Here is an 18,025-nt window from a genome sequence, read left to right on the forward strand (position 1 = left end):
CAGACAGGAGTAGTAAAGCCTCGCCGTCCGTACTTTACCTGACAATTACGTCCCCCTAACGACGATGCTTCCCCAATTAGCCCCAATTAGCTCCAATTACGATCAATTTGGAACAGACGGAAGGATTATGTGTCTGTGCTTATCCAGAGGGTGGGATAAAGGGCTGGTCTGTGTACAGGTGTTGAAGGGGCAGGTGTGTTGGTCTGTGTACAGGTGTTGAAGGGGCAGGTGTGTTGGTCTGTGTACAGGTGTTGAAGGGGCAGGTGTGTTGGTCTGTGTACAGGTGTTGAAGGGGAAGGTGTGTTGGTCTGTGTACAGGTGTTGAAGGGGCAGGTGTGTTGGTCTGTGTACAGGTGTTGAAGGGGAAGGTGTGTTGGTCTGTGTACAGGTGTTGAAAGGAAAGGTGTGCTGGTCTGTGTACAGGTGTTGAGGAGTGTGGATTTCACCCTGTCCTAATATAAACACCTGTAAGCCACATGTCTGACCCAGCCTACGTATACAGACTTAATAGCCATATGTCTCATCGTGTTTACGTATCCGAGGGCCAGTTCTCCTTGAGCCATATGTCTCACCATGTCTGGGTAGAGAGGGTCTCAGCAATGATATACGTCACTGCTGTCCCTCCTGAGTTACGACACCTGCTGGAGTGAGTTACGGGGCACCTGCTGGAATGAGTTACGGGGCACCTGCTGGAGTGAGTTACGGGGCACCTGCTGGAATGAGTTACGGGGCACCTGATGGAGTGAGCTACGGGGCACCTGCTGGAATGAGTTACGGGGCACCTGCTGGAATGAGTTACGGGGCACCTGCTGGAATGAGTTACGGGGCACCTGCTGGAGTGAGTTACGGGACACCTGCTGGGTGAGTTACGGGGCACCTGCTGGTATGAGTTACGGGGCACCTGCTGGAATGAGTTACGGGGCTCCTGCTGGAGTGAGTTACAGGACACCTGCTGGAGTGAGTTACGGGGCACCTGCTGGTATGATTACGGGGCACCTGCTGGAATGAGTTACGGGGCACCTGCTGGAATGAGTTACAGGGCACCTGCTGAAGTTAATTACGACACCTGCTGAAGTTAATTACGAAACCTGTTGAAGTGATCGATTAAAAAATAATATATCATTACTTACGATTTCCTTCAGGTCTTCTCACAAGCGTCATATTTACGAAGGGGGAAGGGGGGAGGGGTGGAAGAGAAAGAGAGAGAGAGAGGAAGATAAATACGATAAAAATATCTTACGAACTCTTAAGTGATCCAATTATCTTAAGGGTAAAGAACAACAATAGACTAAAGAATATTTATGAATGCAAAGAAATTGTCGTAAAAGGAGGGGGGGAGGGGGAGGAGATGGAGGAGATGGAGAGGGAAGAGGGGAGATGGGAGAGTGAGATATAAGAAGTCTGTCTGTCTGTCTGTCTTTGTTTTCTCTCTCTCCTCTCTCTCTCTCTCTCTCTCTCTCTCTCTCTCTCTCTCTCTCTCTCTACAAAACTTAGCGTGTGTGAACCAGCAGATAAGAACAGACTACCGTACCATTAGCGGGTGATGTTGGCTCTGGTGGTAACGACTTGTAAGTAGTTATACCTCGTTAACTACCCAATTGGTGGGGGTCATAGCCTCGTCTGGGGCGATTATCCCTAATAGTGATCAGCCGTAGGGAGGGGTAGTAGGGGAGGGGTAGGGAAGGGGGAGGTGGGGGTGAGTTAGGGAAAGATTGAGAGGGAGGGGCAGGGAAAGAGTGGGGGTTAAGGAGGGAAGAAGAGGGGAGAAGGAAGGGGAGATGGGAGGTAGGGGTGGAATAGGGAGGGAGGAGAGGTGGAAGTGAGGGAAAGGCGATAAATTATACTCTCTCTCTCTCTCTCTCTCTCTCTCTCTCTCTCTCTCTCTCTCACTCTTTCTTAAACTTATTTTTTTTTACATTCAACACGTTCAATTTTATTTCATATAATATTTAAAAACATCACATATACTTTTATTGTGAAAATAATTAGTTTTGTCTTTACTGTAAATATTATTATATAATAGTCAGTTTTATGAATTATTTTTTATATGAAGCGTAAGTAATGATCGCTCTGTTGTTCAAATCCTGAGAAATATTTATTTTATCTAAATATTAAGATTGTGTATTGTATGGTATTGTATTGTATCAAATAAAAGTCAAACATATTTTCATATTAATAATTATTAGTCGTTAATGTGAATATTATTTTTTTTTAGTATAATATATGACAAGGGAATAAATGAAAGTTCTTCCGGGTTGTGATATTGCCTCTAAAACATCAAAATAATATTGTCTATGTAAATACCTATTTTGATGGAGTATAATATTAAACAAAGGTTAAATTATTTTTATATTCAAGATTATTAATCATTAAAGTAAATATAAGTATTTTTGGGGGTATAAAATATTTGGGAATGCGATTCGCTACAGGTTCCTGTTGGTGCTGATGTTCCCGTCGAAAAATCACTTTTTTCTATCTAAATAATTAATGTAATATCGCTCAATATTAACTAAAGGTCAATTAAATTTTAGAAATGAAAATGAAAATGAAAATGTTTTGTTTTTTAGTAAAATATAAGAAATGCGATTTATTACAGCTGTTGAAACATTTTCCCGCCGAGCTACCAGCCGCCAGCAGCCCAGCGTCAGAGTTGCCAACTTAGCGACTTTGTAGCTAGATCTAGAGCTTTTTGTTTTTTTCTAGCCACATTTTAGAGCGATTTGAGACTTATCGCAACTCTAAAGATATCCACAGAAATCTAGCGACTTTCTGGATACTTTTGGACTGTCCATGAAAACTCAGTTTTCCTAATTTCGAGCCATAATATATAGCAACGGGGTTACAGGGACAATACATTTGAACGGGTTGAACTCATAAAACAACTTGGTCAACTCTTACCTGACAACATTCGTGTGCTGCAGTCTATTTCTTTCTGAGTGCCGATGAATGCTTGAAGCCTATTAAATCAGATATACTTGGTTTGGCACACTTATTTACAGAAGATTCCAGCACCCTTACCAAGATTGATTTCCAGTGGAAAAAACTGCATCACACAATCTGGACAGAAACATCTAACACCCTAAAATTGTGGTTAGAAGTGGCAAATTACAGAGATGCGACAGGTGAAAACCCTTACCATGAGCTGGCTGAAATTGCACTCGCTGCCTTATCTCTTCCGCATTCAAACGCAGATGTAGAGCGCACATTTAGTAATATGAACTTTGTGAAATCAAAATTGCGCAACAAAATGACACTATCGACATTAAAGGCAATTCTTACAATAAAGTATGGGTTAAAAAGACAGAACACCTGTTGTGAACTTCCTAGTGATATTTTAAGAAAGATAGGGACTGTGGAGGCATACAGTTACAAGAGAACCTGAACCAAGCACTTCACATGCTTCCAGCTCTACAGTTGTTCACACTACCAAGAGGACTGGGATGCAATTACTATTGAATAATAGGTAAGTGTGCACATTAAACTTTAAAAAAAATAATATTTTTATTTTTACATAATGCATTTTGTTTATACTCCGTCCATTATAGTCGTCATTATGAAAATATTATTTGCATCAAATTACTGAAGGGGGGAATAATAGTTAGCGACTTTCCATGGAAGATTTAGCGACATTTAGCTACTTTTAGGTACCAGCCTAGCGACATTTGAAAATCCGAGTTGGTAACCCTGCCCGTCGTCCGTGGCTGTTAGTCACCCGCGGGCCGCTGGGGTGGGATGGTTGACGAATTTCTCCGGAGACATCCCATACAGTTTTTTCCAGTATTTCTTGTACATTAGTGTCGCACATTTTAAATAATATATTAAAATAGATGAACCGTCATTTACAAACAACAAAGTAAGTTATATAGTGTTAAATTATGTTCTTGAGATAAAGTAGTAGGGTTTGTTCCAGTAGCATTGTAAATAAATTATCTACAAAAAGAGCCAATGTGGTGCAGCGATTATGTACGATAATTCTTGTTTTAGTTACATGTCATAGTATTTGTTTCTTTGGTATATTTATTTTTTATGATTAAAAATAAAAACAAATCAAATTTGCTATGATTATGTTTGATGCTCTTTTCAATTAATAATTTAAAATATTTTTAATTAGCAAATTTGCAGCGTGATTTATTATTTATTACCAAAAAATAATCTCCACCTTCCTATTTTGGTCTTTAATTTGATGTTTATTTTAATTAGATGAAATACTTTTTATGTGTTATAGTTTGGCTTTAAATCTTATTAAAGAAAACACGAACTTGGAATTACCAGCATGTAATTTTGATATAATATTAAGATCATTGCGGTTAACGTACTTGCATATAGGATTATATCCGTTAATATTCGTTTATAATTATATCTTCATAGTGATTCAAGTATATTCATACTGGTATATCGACATTGCTAGCGTACTATACGTTCGTTTATGACCATTTTAATTACCTTACATTCATATATGACCATTTTAATTACCTTACGTTCATATATGACCATTTTAATTACCTTACGTTCATATATGACCATTTTAATTATCGTTCGTTCATATATGACCATTTTAATTGTTATTCGTTCACATATAACCATTTTCATTATCGTATGGCCATACACTGTATAGTTTTAATTAACTAACGTTTATTTGTGATTATTTTAATTAAGAAGAGAGGGGATGGGAAGCAGCGAGGAAAATATAGAAATTAAACGGTAAAATATAATAAAGAAGAAGGTGAAGGTGAAATAAAGGAGACAAATTATTAGAAGAAAGAATAATAGAGTATTAAAGAAATAACGTTAGTATTGTCACCTTCACCTAGTGCCTGGAGGGAGGGGAGAGAAGTCGTGCAAGCAGTGTTGATGTGGGACCAGATTAAAGCGTTGCTATGGCTTACCATGCTGTGACATTTACATTTTAATTTAATTTCCTTTGATGTGTTGCAGCTGGTTGATAAACATTTTAATTTAGTCGACGGATGTTCCTAATAAACTCGAGTTTTCACTGGATGGCGGCCGAGTCCTGGAAGTGTTTTATATGTAAGTGGTAATCATATATCCGTGTGTGTGTGTGTGTGTGTGTGTGTGTGTGTGTGTGTGTGTGTGTGCTATATCTAACATAACATAATCTAACATTACTTAAACCTAACCTGACCTGACATAACCTAACACACACACAGCAATCATCGATGCAAACTGTCAAAGACTAATTAATTCTTAATAATAAATAATGAATAACTTGTGAATCCTGAATAATAATTATAAGTAACTAATAAATAAAGAGATACAATACTGAATAATAATAAATGAATAACTAAAATTCGCATAATAGTGACATGTGGCATTGTGGCAACTACCTCCTAGGGACAGCTGAATTACCACATCGTGTTTTACCTCGGCGTGGTTTATGAGTCATAGGTTGAAGTATTTTGGTCAGTAAGGCCGGAATCTCTTGTCTCGCATTGTGACCACCTGAAATGTGTGAGACTTTTGTGTTTGGCAGGGAAATATAGAGGAAGGGATATACTATTTTTCCACGAACCAGAATTTCAAATGGCCGATCGGTGTTTTGGTTTTGTTTTGATCACGTGAAGATTAGACACTCCAGCTTATTTCACTTGATGGCTAAACACCGTAACGCTACTTAGGGGGATAGATTAGATCAGGTTAAGTTAGGTTTAGTTAATGTACTGTAAGTTAGATCAGATTAGGTTAGGGTAAATTAGGTCAGATTTGATTAGGTTAGATCAGGTTCGGTTAGGTTAGGTTGACGTTGAGGTGTTTAATTATTAGATTAAATAAGCTGGGGTGTCTAATCTTCACGTGAGGCTTTATTATTTTTCAGGATAGAGATAAATCAAGGTGCAGTTATGAGAGAAAGAGAGATAGAGGTATAGTTTTGAGAGATAAATAAAACGAACCATTCTTAGAACAAGTGAGTCAGTTCGGTTTTACTTGGTATTCGAAGCTTCCCTGTAACTCCGAGTCACTGTTTGAAAAATTGAGTCATTCTTATCAACATTTGAGTTACAATCAAGTGATGTTAATAGTCTATAAATTTTATGAAGTGCATTTTTATTGAGGTTAAAATGCTTTGCTAGGAATAATTTGTTGGGCTTTGAATCATCTCCAGAAGTTTTCGAATCTGTTTCAGGTTTTCGAATTATATTATGAACAAAATCTTTTATCAAAACTCGAATAATTTATTTCTTATTAATTTATTATAATGTTTGATAGATCACCTGAATATTATGCACCTGAGCATATTTCACCTAATGATTAAACATAAACCTACCTGGAGGGGTTAGGTTAGGTTAGGTTAGGCTAGGCTAGGTTAGAGTATGTTAAATTATGTTGGATGAGAATAGAGTTAAGATACATAATCATCAGCTAGAATAATATGGAGGTGCTTAATCTTCACATAATTACTATACACCTCAGTAGAATTAGACAACAAATGAAATCTACCAATCCCAAATATCACCTCAAGTACTCAAAACTATAAACAACATAAGATCATAAAGTTAAAGGAATCCAGGCTTCATATTATCTCCAAAACTCCTCACATAAGCGCTCGAAACTCATTCTGGATTTCCGGATCGTCTAAGAAGTAATACACCATCTCAAGGGGGTTTGGTACGCCTTTGGGTTAGATAGTTAGTTCTCTCTCTCTCTCTCTCTCTCTCTCTCTCTCTCTCTCTCTCTCTCTCTCTCTCTCAGTTCCACCCCCTTAGGAGCTATCACTTGATTACACTGTAGGGATAAAGCCTTGTGGAAATAGATATTGGATGGAGTTTGTGGGTTAATAGAGGCGTAGATAGATGATGTGATTCAGGTATACGGATGATTATAGAGTGGGGTGATTATAGAGGATGTGGGATGATTATAGAGTGGGGTGATTATAGAGGAAGTGGGATGATTATAGAGTGGGATTATTATAGAGGAAGTGGGATGATTATAGAGTGGGTTGATTATAGAGGGAGTGGGATGATTATAGAGTGGGATGATTATAGAGGAAGTGGGATGATTATAGAGGAAGTGGGATGATTATAGAGTGGGATGATTATAGAGGAAGTGGGATGATTATAGAGTGGGATGATTATAGAGGAAGTGGGATGATTATAGAGTGGGTTGATTATAGAGGAAGTGGGATGATTATAGAGTGGGATGATTATAGAGGAAGTGGGATGATTATAGAGTGGGATGATTATAGAGGAAGTGGGATGATTATAGAAGTGGGATGATTATAGAGGAAGAGTGATGATTATAGAGGACGTGGGATGATTATAGAGATGATTAGTGGGATGATTATAGAGGAAGTGGGATGATTATAGAGGAAGTGGGATGATTATAGAGTGGGATGATTATAGAGGAAGTGGGATGATTATAGAGGAAGAGTGATGATTATAGAGGAAGAAGTGGGATGATTATAGAGAAGGGATGATTATAGAGGAAGAAGTGGGATGATTATAGAGGAAGTGGGATAATTATAGAGGAAGAAGTGGGATGATTATGAGTGGGATGATTATAGAGGAAGAGTGATGATTATAGAGGAAGAGTGATGATTATAGAGGAAGAAGTGGGATGATTATATAGGAAGTGGGATGATTATAGAGGAAGAGTGGGATGATTATAGAGGAAGTGGGATGATTATAGAGGAAGTGGGATGATTATAGAGGAAGTGGGATGATTATAGAAGAAGTGGGATGATTATAGAGGAAGAAGTGGGATGCTTATGGAGGAAGTGGGATAATTATAGAGGAAGAAGTGGGATGATTATGGAGGAGAGGGATGATTATAGAAGAAGTGGGATGATTATAGAGGAAGAAGTGGGATGATTATGGATGAGAGGGGTGATTATAGAAGAGTGGGATGATTATAGAGAAAGTGATTTACAACAAACTGAAAATGATTTACAATGGGGTGAAGTGAATTACATTGCAAACGATTTACAGCGAACTGCAGTCATTTACAATGAACTAAAGGTGATTTACAACAGCCTTAAATTATATACAATGAACTGAAAGCGATTTAAAATGATGTGCATGTGATTTACAAATATCTGAAAGTGGCTTACAATGAGCTGAAAATTATTTACTCGAAATTGTTATATAATGAACTTAGTGATTTACAATATACTGAAAACAATTTGCCGTTCAAATAATTTACAATGATCTGGAAGTGATTCACAACGAAACCGATTTAAATTAAAGTGATTTACAACGAAATTGGTCTAAATAAAGGAATTTACAAAGATTTTTTTTTTTTGGCAAGGAAAGTGATTTACAATGAGCAGAAGGGTCATTTCAGCAGGTCACAGATATACCGTATCAGCCTTCAGAATTCCACTTATTGTTGCAGAACTGTCACGTCTGGCGGCACTATTGCGAAATGGCTTTTGCAAGGTTGATGTGCATGTTGCAAAGTCACTAATGACGTTACGGGGCAAATTAAAATGACTGTTGATTGCAAAATGATGCCGTAGCAAGTTAATTCCGAAACTAGATACAAAAAAGTATTGCGTTTCAATTCCAATCGTATTTAGCTGCGTTTTTCATTTTTTTTTCGTTTTTTTTTTTGCAACAGTGACTCGAATGGCATATAATCTCATAAGGTCAGGATTTTCATATGTCCGTGTGTTTGATTGTCCCTCTGAATGGAAAAACTGACGTAAAAAGAAATGCAAGGATGGATTCTCAAAAGTTCCCATGTTAAATTTTCTACAATAACAGAATAGATTAACAGAAGGTTCTCACATTAAATTTAACTTCTCTTACACACACACACACACACACACACACACACACACACACACACACACACACACACACACACACACACACACACACACACACACACACACACACACACACACACACACACACGCACACACACACACACACACACACACACACACACACACAAGTCCTCCAGCTTAGTCAACGGCAGGAAATACACCGCCACCACTAAGATATACGCAAAAATCTAAAATACAGAAAATATAAAAGTTTTAACAAGGAAGTTGCGGCCATTATACTCACACTAAGATGCAAATCGCGCCATACAAACTTTCAAGTATTTCCCAAGGAGGAATAAATGTAATATTAAACTTTTGGAAGGATTCACATGTTTTTTGAGAAAATACTTTTTGTTAATTTGTACACTTTGTTCATACTCTCAAGGGTAAAGCTATGAAGTCATTTAAATTGCACACTATTTTGATATTAGGTTAAAATAGCCCTGTAAACTGTAGATACGCGTGTTTAAGAAACTTGTTTTATATTGTACACTTTCAAAGAGTGTGTGTGTGTGTGTGTGTGTGTGTGTGTGTGTGTGTGTGTGTGTGTGTGTGTGTGTATCTTACTGCCGCTATATACGAGTCTGTCGGTTATAGGAACATAATTATATGATGAATGTACCTCGGTGGATGACAGCCTCGTCCCCATGGTAACGTTAATGAGGGTTTTCCCATTCCTACTTCTGCTCTCTCTCTCTTCCCATCTCTATCCCATGGTTTATCCTTTCATTTTCCCCTCTGTTTACCCTTCCCCTCATCCATTCTACTACCCACTTCTATTCTCACCCTATTCTCATCTCTCATTAACTCTTTTCCCCTTGCGTCCTCTCCTTTCCATATCCACCTGTCCCCCCGTTCCACACCCGTCCATCTTACTATCCCTCCCCACACTCCCATCCCACAACCCCATCCCACACTTCTAACCCCATTTCCTCTCATCCAACACCATCATCCACATCCACCCCCCCCATCCCACCACCCTCTCATTCCCCCATTCACCCATCCCATCCCTCCCATCGGACAGGCCAGCCCGCTACCACCACTACGAAACTAGAGCGAGATATTGCTATCATCACCATTCTCCCGGTGACGTGATGGTCGCGTTTAAGGGAGGGAAATACTAGTGAGCATCGCCCTTATTGGATGTGATGTTAGGGTCGGGAATCATGGTATAGCATTATATGGGGTCTTTTATAGGGTGTTGGAGGGAGGGGGGTAAGGGAGGGAGGGAGGGAGGGAAGAAAGAGAGGGGTAGCAGAACGTTTGCTTTAATATTACAACGTGGTAGAATTCATTCGTTTGTTATGAATATTTCTCCTGTAGAGGGTCAAAGTTTATGTAGTTTTTTTTTTGGGGGGGGAGGGGGAAGGTATTTTATGTATTTTGGATAGGGAGATAGATGTCAAAGTATATGTATTTAAGGGGAGTTATGTACTTTATGTTATGTAGGTTATGTGTGTTTGGGTAAGAGACAAAGTTTATATATTTTGGATGTTTTTTTTATGTATTTTCTGTTACGTAGGTTATGTATGTTTTAGTAAGAGAAAAAGTATATATATATGTTGGGAGTTATGCAATTTGGATTTTGTAGAGGCGCAATCGTTAAGGAGTGTACAGAGGTCAAGTACTGTACAGAGGTCAAGTACTGTACAGAGGTCAAGTACTGTACAGAGGTCAACTTTGGGGAAAAGAGGGGAGATGAGAGAGAGAAAGAGGGGAGAGAGAGAGAGGGGAGGGAGGGAGGAAGGAGAGAGAGGGGAGGGAGGGAGAGAGAGGGGTACTTGCATAGAGTTACACACCGAACGTTCTAAAGAGATGCCCAGGAGTGATGTGAGTGGGGCCCAAAACGTTGCAGTTCGATGTTGACTCAGTTACATGCGGCAGCCATTGTGCAAACGTTTCGGGTCTTTGATTCAGCCAGCGTTTAATGGTACGTTTGCCAGTCTAAATAATTCAGGGTTAATGAATAATTCTGTAGGGCGGGAGTGACGTAGGAAAGATCTCTGTGCTTGGGTCGTGTGTGTGTGTGTGTGTGTGTGTGTGTGTGTGTGTGTGTGTGTGTGTGTGCGTGTGTAAGTTGTCCTTAACCCCGGATTATTTAGTACTGACTATAGATAATGGTCGGAGTGCTCTCTCTCTATCTATCTATCTATCTATCTCTCTCCGCTACTTCAGGAGAAAAAAACGATTAATAGATAGATAGATAGATATTATGTTTTAACTATCTTTGTGTCGTAGCTTAATTAAACCAGATCGATAAACACCTCAGGATAATCTACCTATTAACTCAGGTGAAAACGTTTCCTCGAGGTAGTAGTTAAGAGAGAGGAAGAGAGGAGGGAGAGGAAGAGAGAAGGAAGGAGAAGCTGATGGAAGAGGGAGGAAGGAGGGAGAGAACAATATGCATCGAGAATATAACACATCACATTCTGTGTTGTAATCTTAGCCAATATTAGATTCCTTCCATCCTATCTTTCCTCTCTCCCTCTCTTCATTTCTTCCTTTCTCTCCCCTTCTCTCCGCTTCTCCCTCTCCTCTCTCTCTCCCCCCACCAGGTCATCACTTACGCCTCAAAGTTAATGGTAAGGGAATTTGTCTTCGATTTCCTCATCTTCGGGCTGGTGGCGGTGTTCACGGATGAGGACAGCTTCAATGGTTCACGATACAGAAAGGCTTATATACATAGGCTCCCTTTTTTTTTCGTTTTTTCGTGATGGCTGAGTGGGCGCCAGTCTGCTTTGTAGGGTGGGTGGGTGGGTTCGATTTTTTTCTTCTTTGTTGTATTGGTTTATTCTTGTTTCGTTTTGTTGTTAGATTATTCTTATTATTATTATTATTATTATTATTATTATTATTATTATTATTAGTCGTAGTAGTAGTAGTAGTAGCCGTAGTAGTAGTAGTAGTAGTAGTAGTAGTAGTAGTAGTAGTTTATTAGTACATTAGTAGACTATAATTAATATTACTTTTATAATAATAATAATAATAATAATAATAATAATAATAATAATTAGTTGGACAATGTAACTATTAACAAAACGTAAACATTATTATTTCTGTGATTTTTTTTATATATATTTATTGAGTGATGAAAGTAATTGATTTATCTTGTTATCAGTTGTGTCTCATAAATAAAAAGTTTCCCTGTTATAGTAAATGAATAAGATATTTAAATTGTCTTTAGTGTTGGTGATATGGAGACAGTCTCTAACCCGTGTCTGTTTGTTAATAATTTCATGAAGTTAGTAATATTTCTCTTATTATAATCATCATAAAAGTATTAATATTTTTTCTGGTTAAGTGAGATTATGAAATTATTATTGTATATCTTGTAAGTTATAAAAGTATTAATATTTTTCTTGTTTGTATAATTATGAGAGTATTATTTTATATGTTCTAAGTAAAGTCATAAAAGTAATAATAATTTTCTTGTTAGTAAAGTCATGAAAATATCTAATTTCTTTGTTGAAAGTGAAAAAAACTGATATTTCCTACCGTTACTGGACTTATAAATCATGAGTATAAGTTTTTCTTACCTTCTGTCTTGAGGCATAAAAGTATATGTGTCTCCTGTTAAAGCATAAAGTATATTTTTTTCCTCCGGTAGGGTTAAACAAACAAAACCAGTCGTCACTTTCACCCGGACAAACAATCAGCAACGCCATCTACTGAGGGCTATTGTTTACACGTCTTTTCTTCCACAACAACAACAATCGTCCCTTGAGAGAGAGACAAGCCTTCCAAACAATTCCTCAACGCTTCATTTTTCTCTCCCTCCACTTGGCGCAGTTGAGCATATGTGGCAGTTCCCAGAAGGCCGGTGTCTGTCATTTAAAATCCCAGTGTCGCCACCTGTTAGCTTCCATTGTTCATTCAGCAATTCTTCCGTGATTATCATAGATTCCCCTCGCTAACATCAAAGAAAATGGGTGAAATATTCTCTTTTTCTTTTTCGTCACTTAGAGAAAATGGATATTGGGACTAATATTTTTTTCTGCCTAACTTTACAAGAAGGAGAGGATGAATTTTGATCTTGGCTTTTGTCGATGTAAACAGCTTACAGCCTTTGATTCTGTCCTGATCGGCTTTATCGGCGTAATATTTTAAACGTGTGAATGAAATTGTTTTCAAGAGTTGTTCAATAAGAGCTAAGAGTCTTTAGTAATCCTTATATTCCCCTATACTTTTTAATACGAGAAGGTGGAACAAATATTGGAATCTTTTTATTTTCCAGGAATATTTTTTTTTTGTGTAGTGAGATTGATGAGTTCTTTCACGGTAGCTTTTGGATATTTCTTACCGTGTGTGTGTGTGTGTGTGTGTGTGTGTGTTAACTTATGTAGGTATTTATTCATGGTATATATACACATACACACATACACACGCGCTCACACAACAAATACAAACAGACAGACAATCAATAATAATCCCCTCCCTTCTCTCTCCCCATCTTCCCCCAACTTGCATATACTCCCTTATATCTCTACCTCCTCCTCCCCACCCAACACCTCCCCTCCTCTTCCCCCCACTATCTCCTCCCCATCCCTCCCTACCCCACTTCTCCTCCGCTTTTCCAATCACCTCTTCCCTACTCTTCCCTTCAATCTCTCTCTAACCATCAATTTCTCTCCCCATCCCTTCCTCCCCAACCTTTACTTGTCTTTCCTGACCACCTCCTCTCTATCCTCCCTTATAATCCCTCCCCACCATTATCTCCTTATCTCCCCTCCCTCCCCACTAACCTCCCCTTTCCTCCTTCCCTCATCTTCCCTCCCCACGTCTCATAATTTGTGAGCGTCTGCATATTACATCGTTCTATTGATCGCTTACTCACCACTCACAGCCCCTCCTCGGTTACTAGCATTTATGAGTTACACACACACACACACACACACAAAATTTCCACACCCTAGCTCCCATTCCCACATGCTTCCACGCCCACACCCCATCCCCTACATGCCTTCACGCCCATACCCCATCTCCACACGCCCACAGGCCCGCATCAGGCACCCGGCCAAGCGAACCTCCTGAATGACCAGATTTTTCAACACGCAAAAATATTCTGTCACCATGACGGCAGATGTATGCAAATTTGGGCTCAGTCCACAGTGTAGTAATACGTTGATTTGTATACCAGTGTGTGTGTGTGTGTGTGTGTGTGTGTGCTGACAAGTGTCTGTAAGGATATGTATGTATGTATGTATGCGAGTTTGTGTGTCTGTATCTGTGTGCACGGTTGTATTTGTATAGATTTGTATAGTTATGTGAGCTGGTATAATCAATTGCTATATGGAGATATGTATGTTTGTATATCTGTATGTATGTTTGTATTTGTTTATGTGGTTATGTAAATTATAAACCTGTATGGGTATACTTTTATTTATACACTGTTATTGTATGAATGTGTAGTGAGTATGTATATTGATGTGTTGTATGTAACTTTGTATACCTCTGTATATGGGTGTATGTGATTCTTTTATAAGTGAGTTAAGTTGTATGTGTGTATATTGGTTTTTTGTAAGTATGTCAGTTTTGTATGCTAGTGTATATCGTTGATTGATTATATGTAGATTTGTGTTTTAGTTGTGTATTGTATGATTGTATGTATAATTGTATAATAATATGTATAGGTGTATGAGAAATTGTTCATAGTGTATTATGAGTGTGTGTGATTGTGATACACTTCTTATCCTCTCTCTCCACACACACACACACACACACACACACACACACACACACACACACACACCTGCCTCAGTGTTGACCAAGCTGCTCAATAATTACTAACAGCGCAGAAGTAAACGCATTCGATCAGGTAAAAAATACGGATTCCGAGCTACGGTTATCCATCCGACTCGGTAAAAACACAACACTGAATACCAGGTGATTATGTCGAGCCGTCTGGTCAAGTGCTGAGATGAGAGTGGGGGGGAGAGGGAGAGTGGTAGGGATGGGAGGAGGGGATGGAAGAGGGGAAAGGGATGGAGCAATGAGGGGGGGAGAGGGATTGGGAGAGTGAGAGTGAGAAGGGAGAGGGGTGGGGCGAGTGGGAGGATGAGAGTAAGATGAAAGGAGATTGAAAAGGAAAGGAAGAATGAAAGGGGAGTGAGAGTAAGGGATCGGGAAATGAATGATGGGAAAGGGCGAGAGGGGTTATGGGGGAAGGGAGGCTAGGGGAACAATTGAGAAAGAGAGAGAGTGATAAATCGTATATAATAACAATGATGACAAAAAATCATAATTCAAGACGGATTAAAATAGGATTATATCGACAGATTATCAATTGATTTTTATTATGGAATTATGAAAGGATTATTTATTAATGGTTAAAAAACAGATTAATTATCAACCAACCATCAACAAATCACTTCATCTTGTTATAATAAGTCTTTAAAAACAAAATTATTAATCAACCAGGTAATATAAAACAGAATTAAAATACCAAAACAAAACGAAAGTGAATATATTTAAGCACACCAATCTGTTCCTCAACCAACCATCACCCTGCTATTCATCCGGGTAACCAACGTAAGAATGAAGTCATAATCCGGCGTTTGCGTGACGTAAGAATGACGTCATAATGAGGGTGTTCTCGTCGGGTAATAACACATCCAGGGTGAAATATGACGTAGGAGGGAGAGAAGGCGGATTCTGGGCAATGATTGGAGACAAGATGAGACGTAGTTTTTGGCTTATATCTCAACATATATTATCGTGATGGAAAGTGTGGATTTATGCGTAAGAGGGCGGCCAGGGGGATAACAGATTAGGAAGGGTAGGGAGAGAGGAAAGGGAGACAAAGAGAGGGGGGGGAGAGAAGAGACAAAAGAATGGTAATATAAAGGAAGAAATTATGAAAAAAGAGTGAAGCAAATAGAGTAACAAGGAAAAGCTAGAGAGACAGACAGACAGACAGACAGAACAGACAGACAGAGAAGAGATATAGACAGAAAGAGAAAGAAAGGCAGAAACAGAGATAAAGAGACAGACAGATAGACAGAAATACATAGAAACAGACAGAGAAAGAGAGAGAGACATAGTGAAGGTGACAGAGTAATGGTGACTAAGACTAATTGAAATAGACAGTAAGAGACAGTAAGATAGAGAGAGAGAGAGAGAGAGAGAGAGAGAGAGAGAGAGAGAGAGAGAAAAAAAATAAACACATAGAGAGATAGAGTAAGAACACAAGAGAGATAGTGAACGAGAGAGAGAGAGAGACAGACAGCCTTTGGCCTCACGGGAACAAAGGTCCTGTCATCATCAGAGGGAACACGTGACATGGCTTCTCCTCTGCCAAGTCTCTCAGGAGTCTTTTGATGTACGTGTAGCTAAGAAGCCTCATCGTAGCCTTCCTAGTATACAATGCCAAGCAAGGTATCTTCTGAGTATGACAGGCCAGGTAGGTTGAAAGGCTCCATCAGTAGAGTGAGTAATATTCTTATGGCAGGTGTAATACAGGTGAGGTCTCTATTGTACAGTGACTGTTTCTCTAAGACGTAATACAGTTAACGTGGTTTGTTATTGTTTTGTTTTTACTCGTAATATATCTAAAACCATTTTTTTTAGAACATCTCATTCAAGTTTTCATCAGCTAAATTTGATGTTCTTTCAAAATCGATAAAAAAAGAAGTAATTGTGATATATCAAATTCCTCCTTCCCCATAAATAATAATAAATTAGTTTTTCTGAGACCCAGTAACTACCCCCACAGTATTCCAGTTCTCATCCAAGATTGATTTCATCTCGTCTACATAAACTCATTAAGACGCTGTTCATCCACAGTAAGTGATAATAATGTCACTTTCAGTCTATTCCAATCTTACCAGGAAACTTCATATCTCGAGCTAGTAATATTAACATTCACATATTCCTACACATTGAACATCAAAGCTTATAAACTATCATTGACAGAGGTGTACATTCAGTGACAAAGTTCATTACATCTCAGATAAGGGTCACTAACGCTCTCTTTCTCTCTTGCCTATTCCAGACTCGGAAGAATATATAAACACGGTCTTTGAAGGAACTACAGATAGATCCACTTCCACAGCCTTCCAGAATGTAAGTAAATTCACAGTCTTCAGGGGCAAGCGTAACGTTCACGGCCTTCCAGAATATAAAGTAACATTTACCCGCTACAAGGATTTCCATTTCGAAAACAAGAACAGGAAAAAAAAATATACCTTCTCACCGTCCCCGTCCACAACCCACTTAACCCTGTGTTCTTCCAGGTCACCTATATCTACCCCTACCTCCCGCTTCCCTCCTCTTCCATCCCTCCCACCCCTACCCACCCCTCCCATCCCTCCCACCTCTTCCTCTCTCTTCCTAGCTCCTTCCAAACCACCAATTTCTACCTTTTCCCACCTCACCCACCCCTTCTGACCTTCCGCGTCTTCCAGGCTACATATATCTACGCCCCCCTCACCCCGCCCATCCCTTCCTCCCTCCCACCCCCATGGTTCCCCTCCACGTCAGTCTATGGAACCTCCCAAAGAGCTGTTTGTCCCTTCAGCAGGTGTACCTCGGTCGGGCTCTGAATCCCCAAGCCACTTTGTCTTGGATATCTTGAGCTCCCGCTGATGGCCCTCCATTGTCGGGGATCCTGGCGAGTCAGCAAATTCTACTGCGGACAGTAAAGGGGATGGAGGAACGGCGAGAGGATTTGTCTTCCATACAGAGACTTGTCGGGGGTTTTGGAGAGGTCAGCGGGTGGTCCAAGTTGCTGGAATCATGATATTGTTGTCTCGGGAGGTGGTTGAAGATGTTGGAGCCAAGAAAGTATTGTCATGAGGGTGTTTGAGGAAGCTGGAGTCATCTTGGGAGTGGTTTGAGGAAGCTGGAGTCATCTTGGGAGTGGCTGTGGAGGCTGGAATCATAAAGTTATTATATTGGAAGTGGTTAAATATTTTGGGAAAACTATAAAAATATTTTCTTTGTGTGGATTACATATTATTTTAGGGCGATGAAGAAGTTATTGTCTTGGTGATGGTTAACATTATTGGGATCACTACACCATTGTTTTAATGAGACTATATGTGGAATAGATTAGCTGGAAGAACCAAAATATATATATTAAAGATCTCACAAGAATGAATATTATCTCAGTTTGACGAATATTTGTATATCTTGTTTATCAGTATTTGTAAATGAACTAAACATAGGGTGCGGTAGGCGAGTGGGTCCCTCTCTGGACTCCTATAATGAGGGTCACTGGTTCGATCCCAAGGAAATACCAGT

At 39.2% G+C, this 18,025-nt stretch overlaps 1 protein-coding gene across 1 annotated transcript in view; it reads right to left on the reverse strand.

Moving 5' to 3' along the window:
• LOC121854742 (putative uncharacterized protein YHR217C) overlaps positions 1 to 17,379 on the reverse strand; it is an 18,968-nt gene extending 1,589 nt beyond the window's left edge. The window contains exon 1 of the mRNA XM_042349480.1: positions 17,310 to 17,379. Coding sequence (XP_042205414.1) covers positions 17,310 to 17,379 — 70 coding nt within the window. The remainder of the gene's footprint in view (positions 1 to 17,309) is intronic.
• Positions 17,380 to 18,025: the final 646 nt, after the last annotated feature.

Source organism: Homarus americanus, unplaced genomic scaffold, assembly GCF_018991925.1.
Source record: "Homarus americanus isolate GMGI-L3 unplaced genomic scaffold, GMGI_Hamer_2.0 scaffold53233, whole genome shotgun sequence".
In the NCBI taxonomy this organism is placed as follows: domain Eukaryota; kingdom Metazoa; phylum Arthropoda; class Malacostraca; order Decapoda; family Nephropidae; genus Homarus; species Homarus americanus.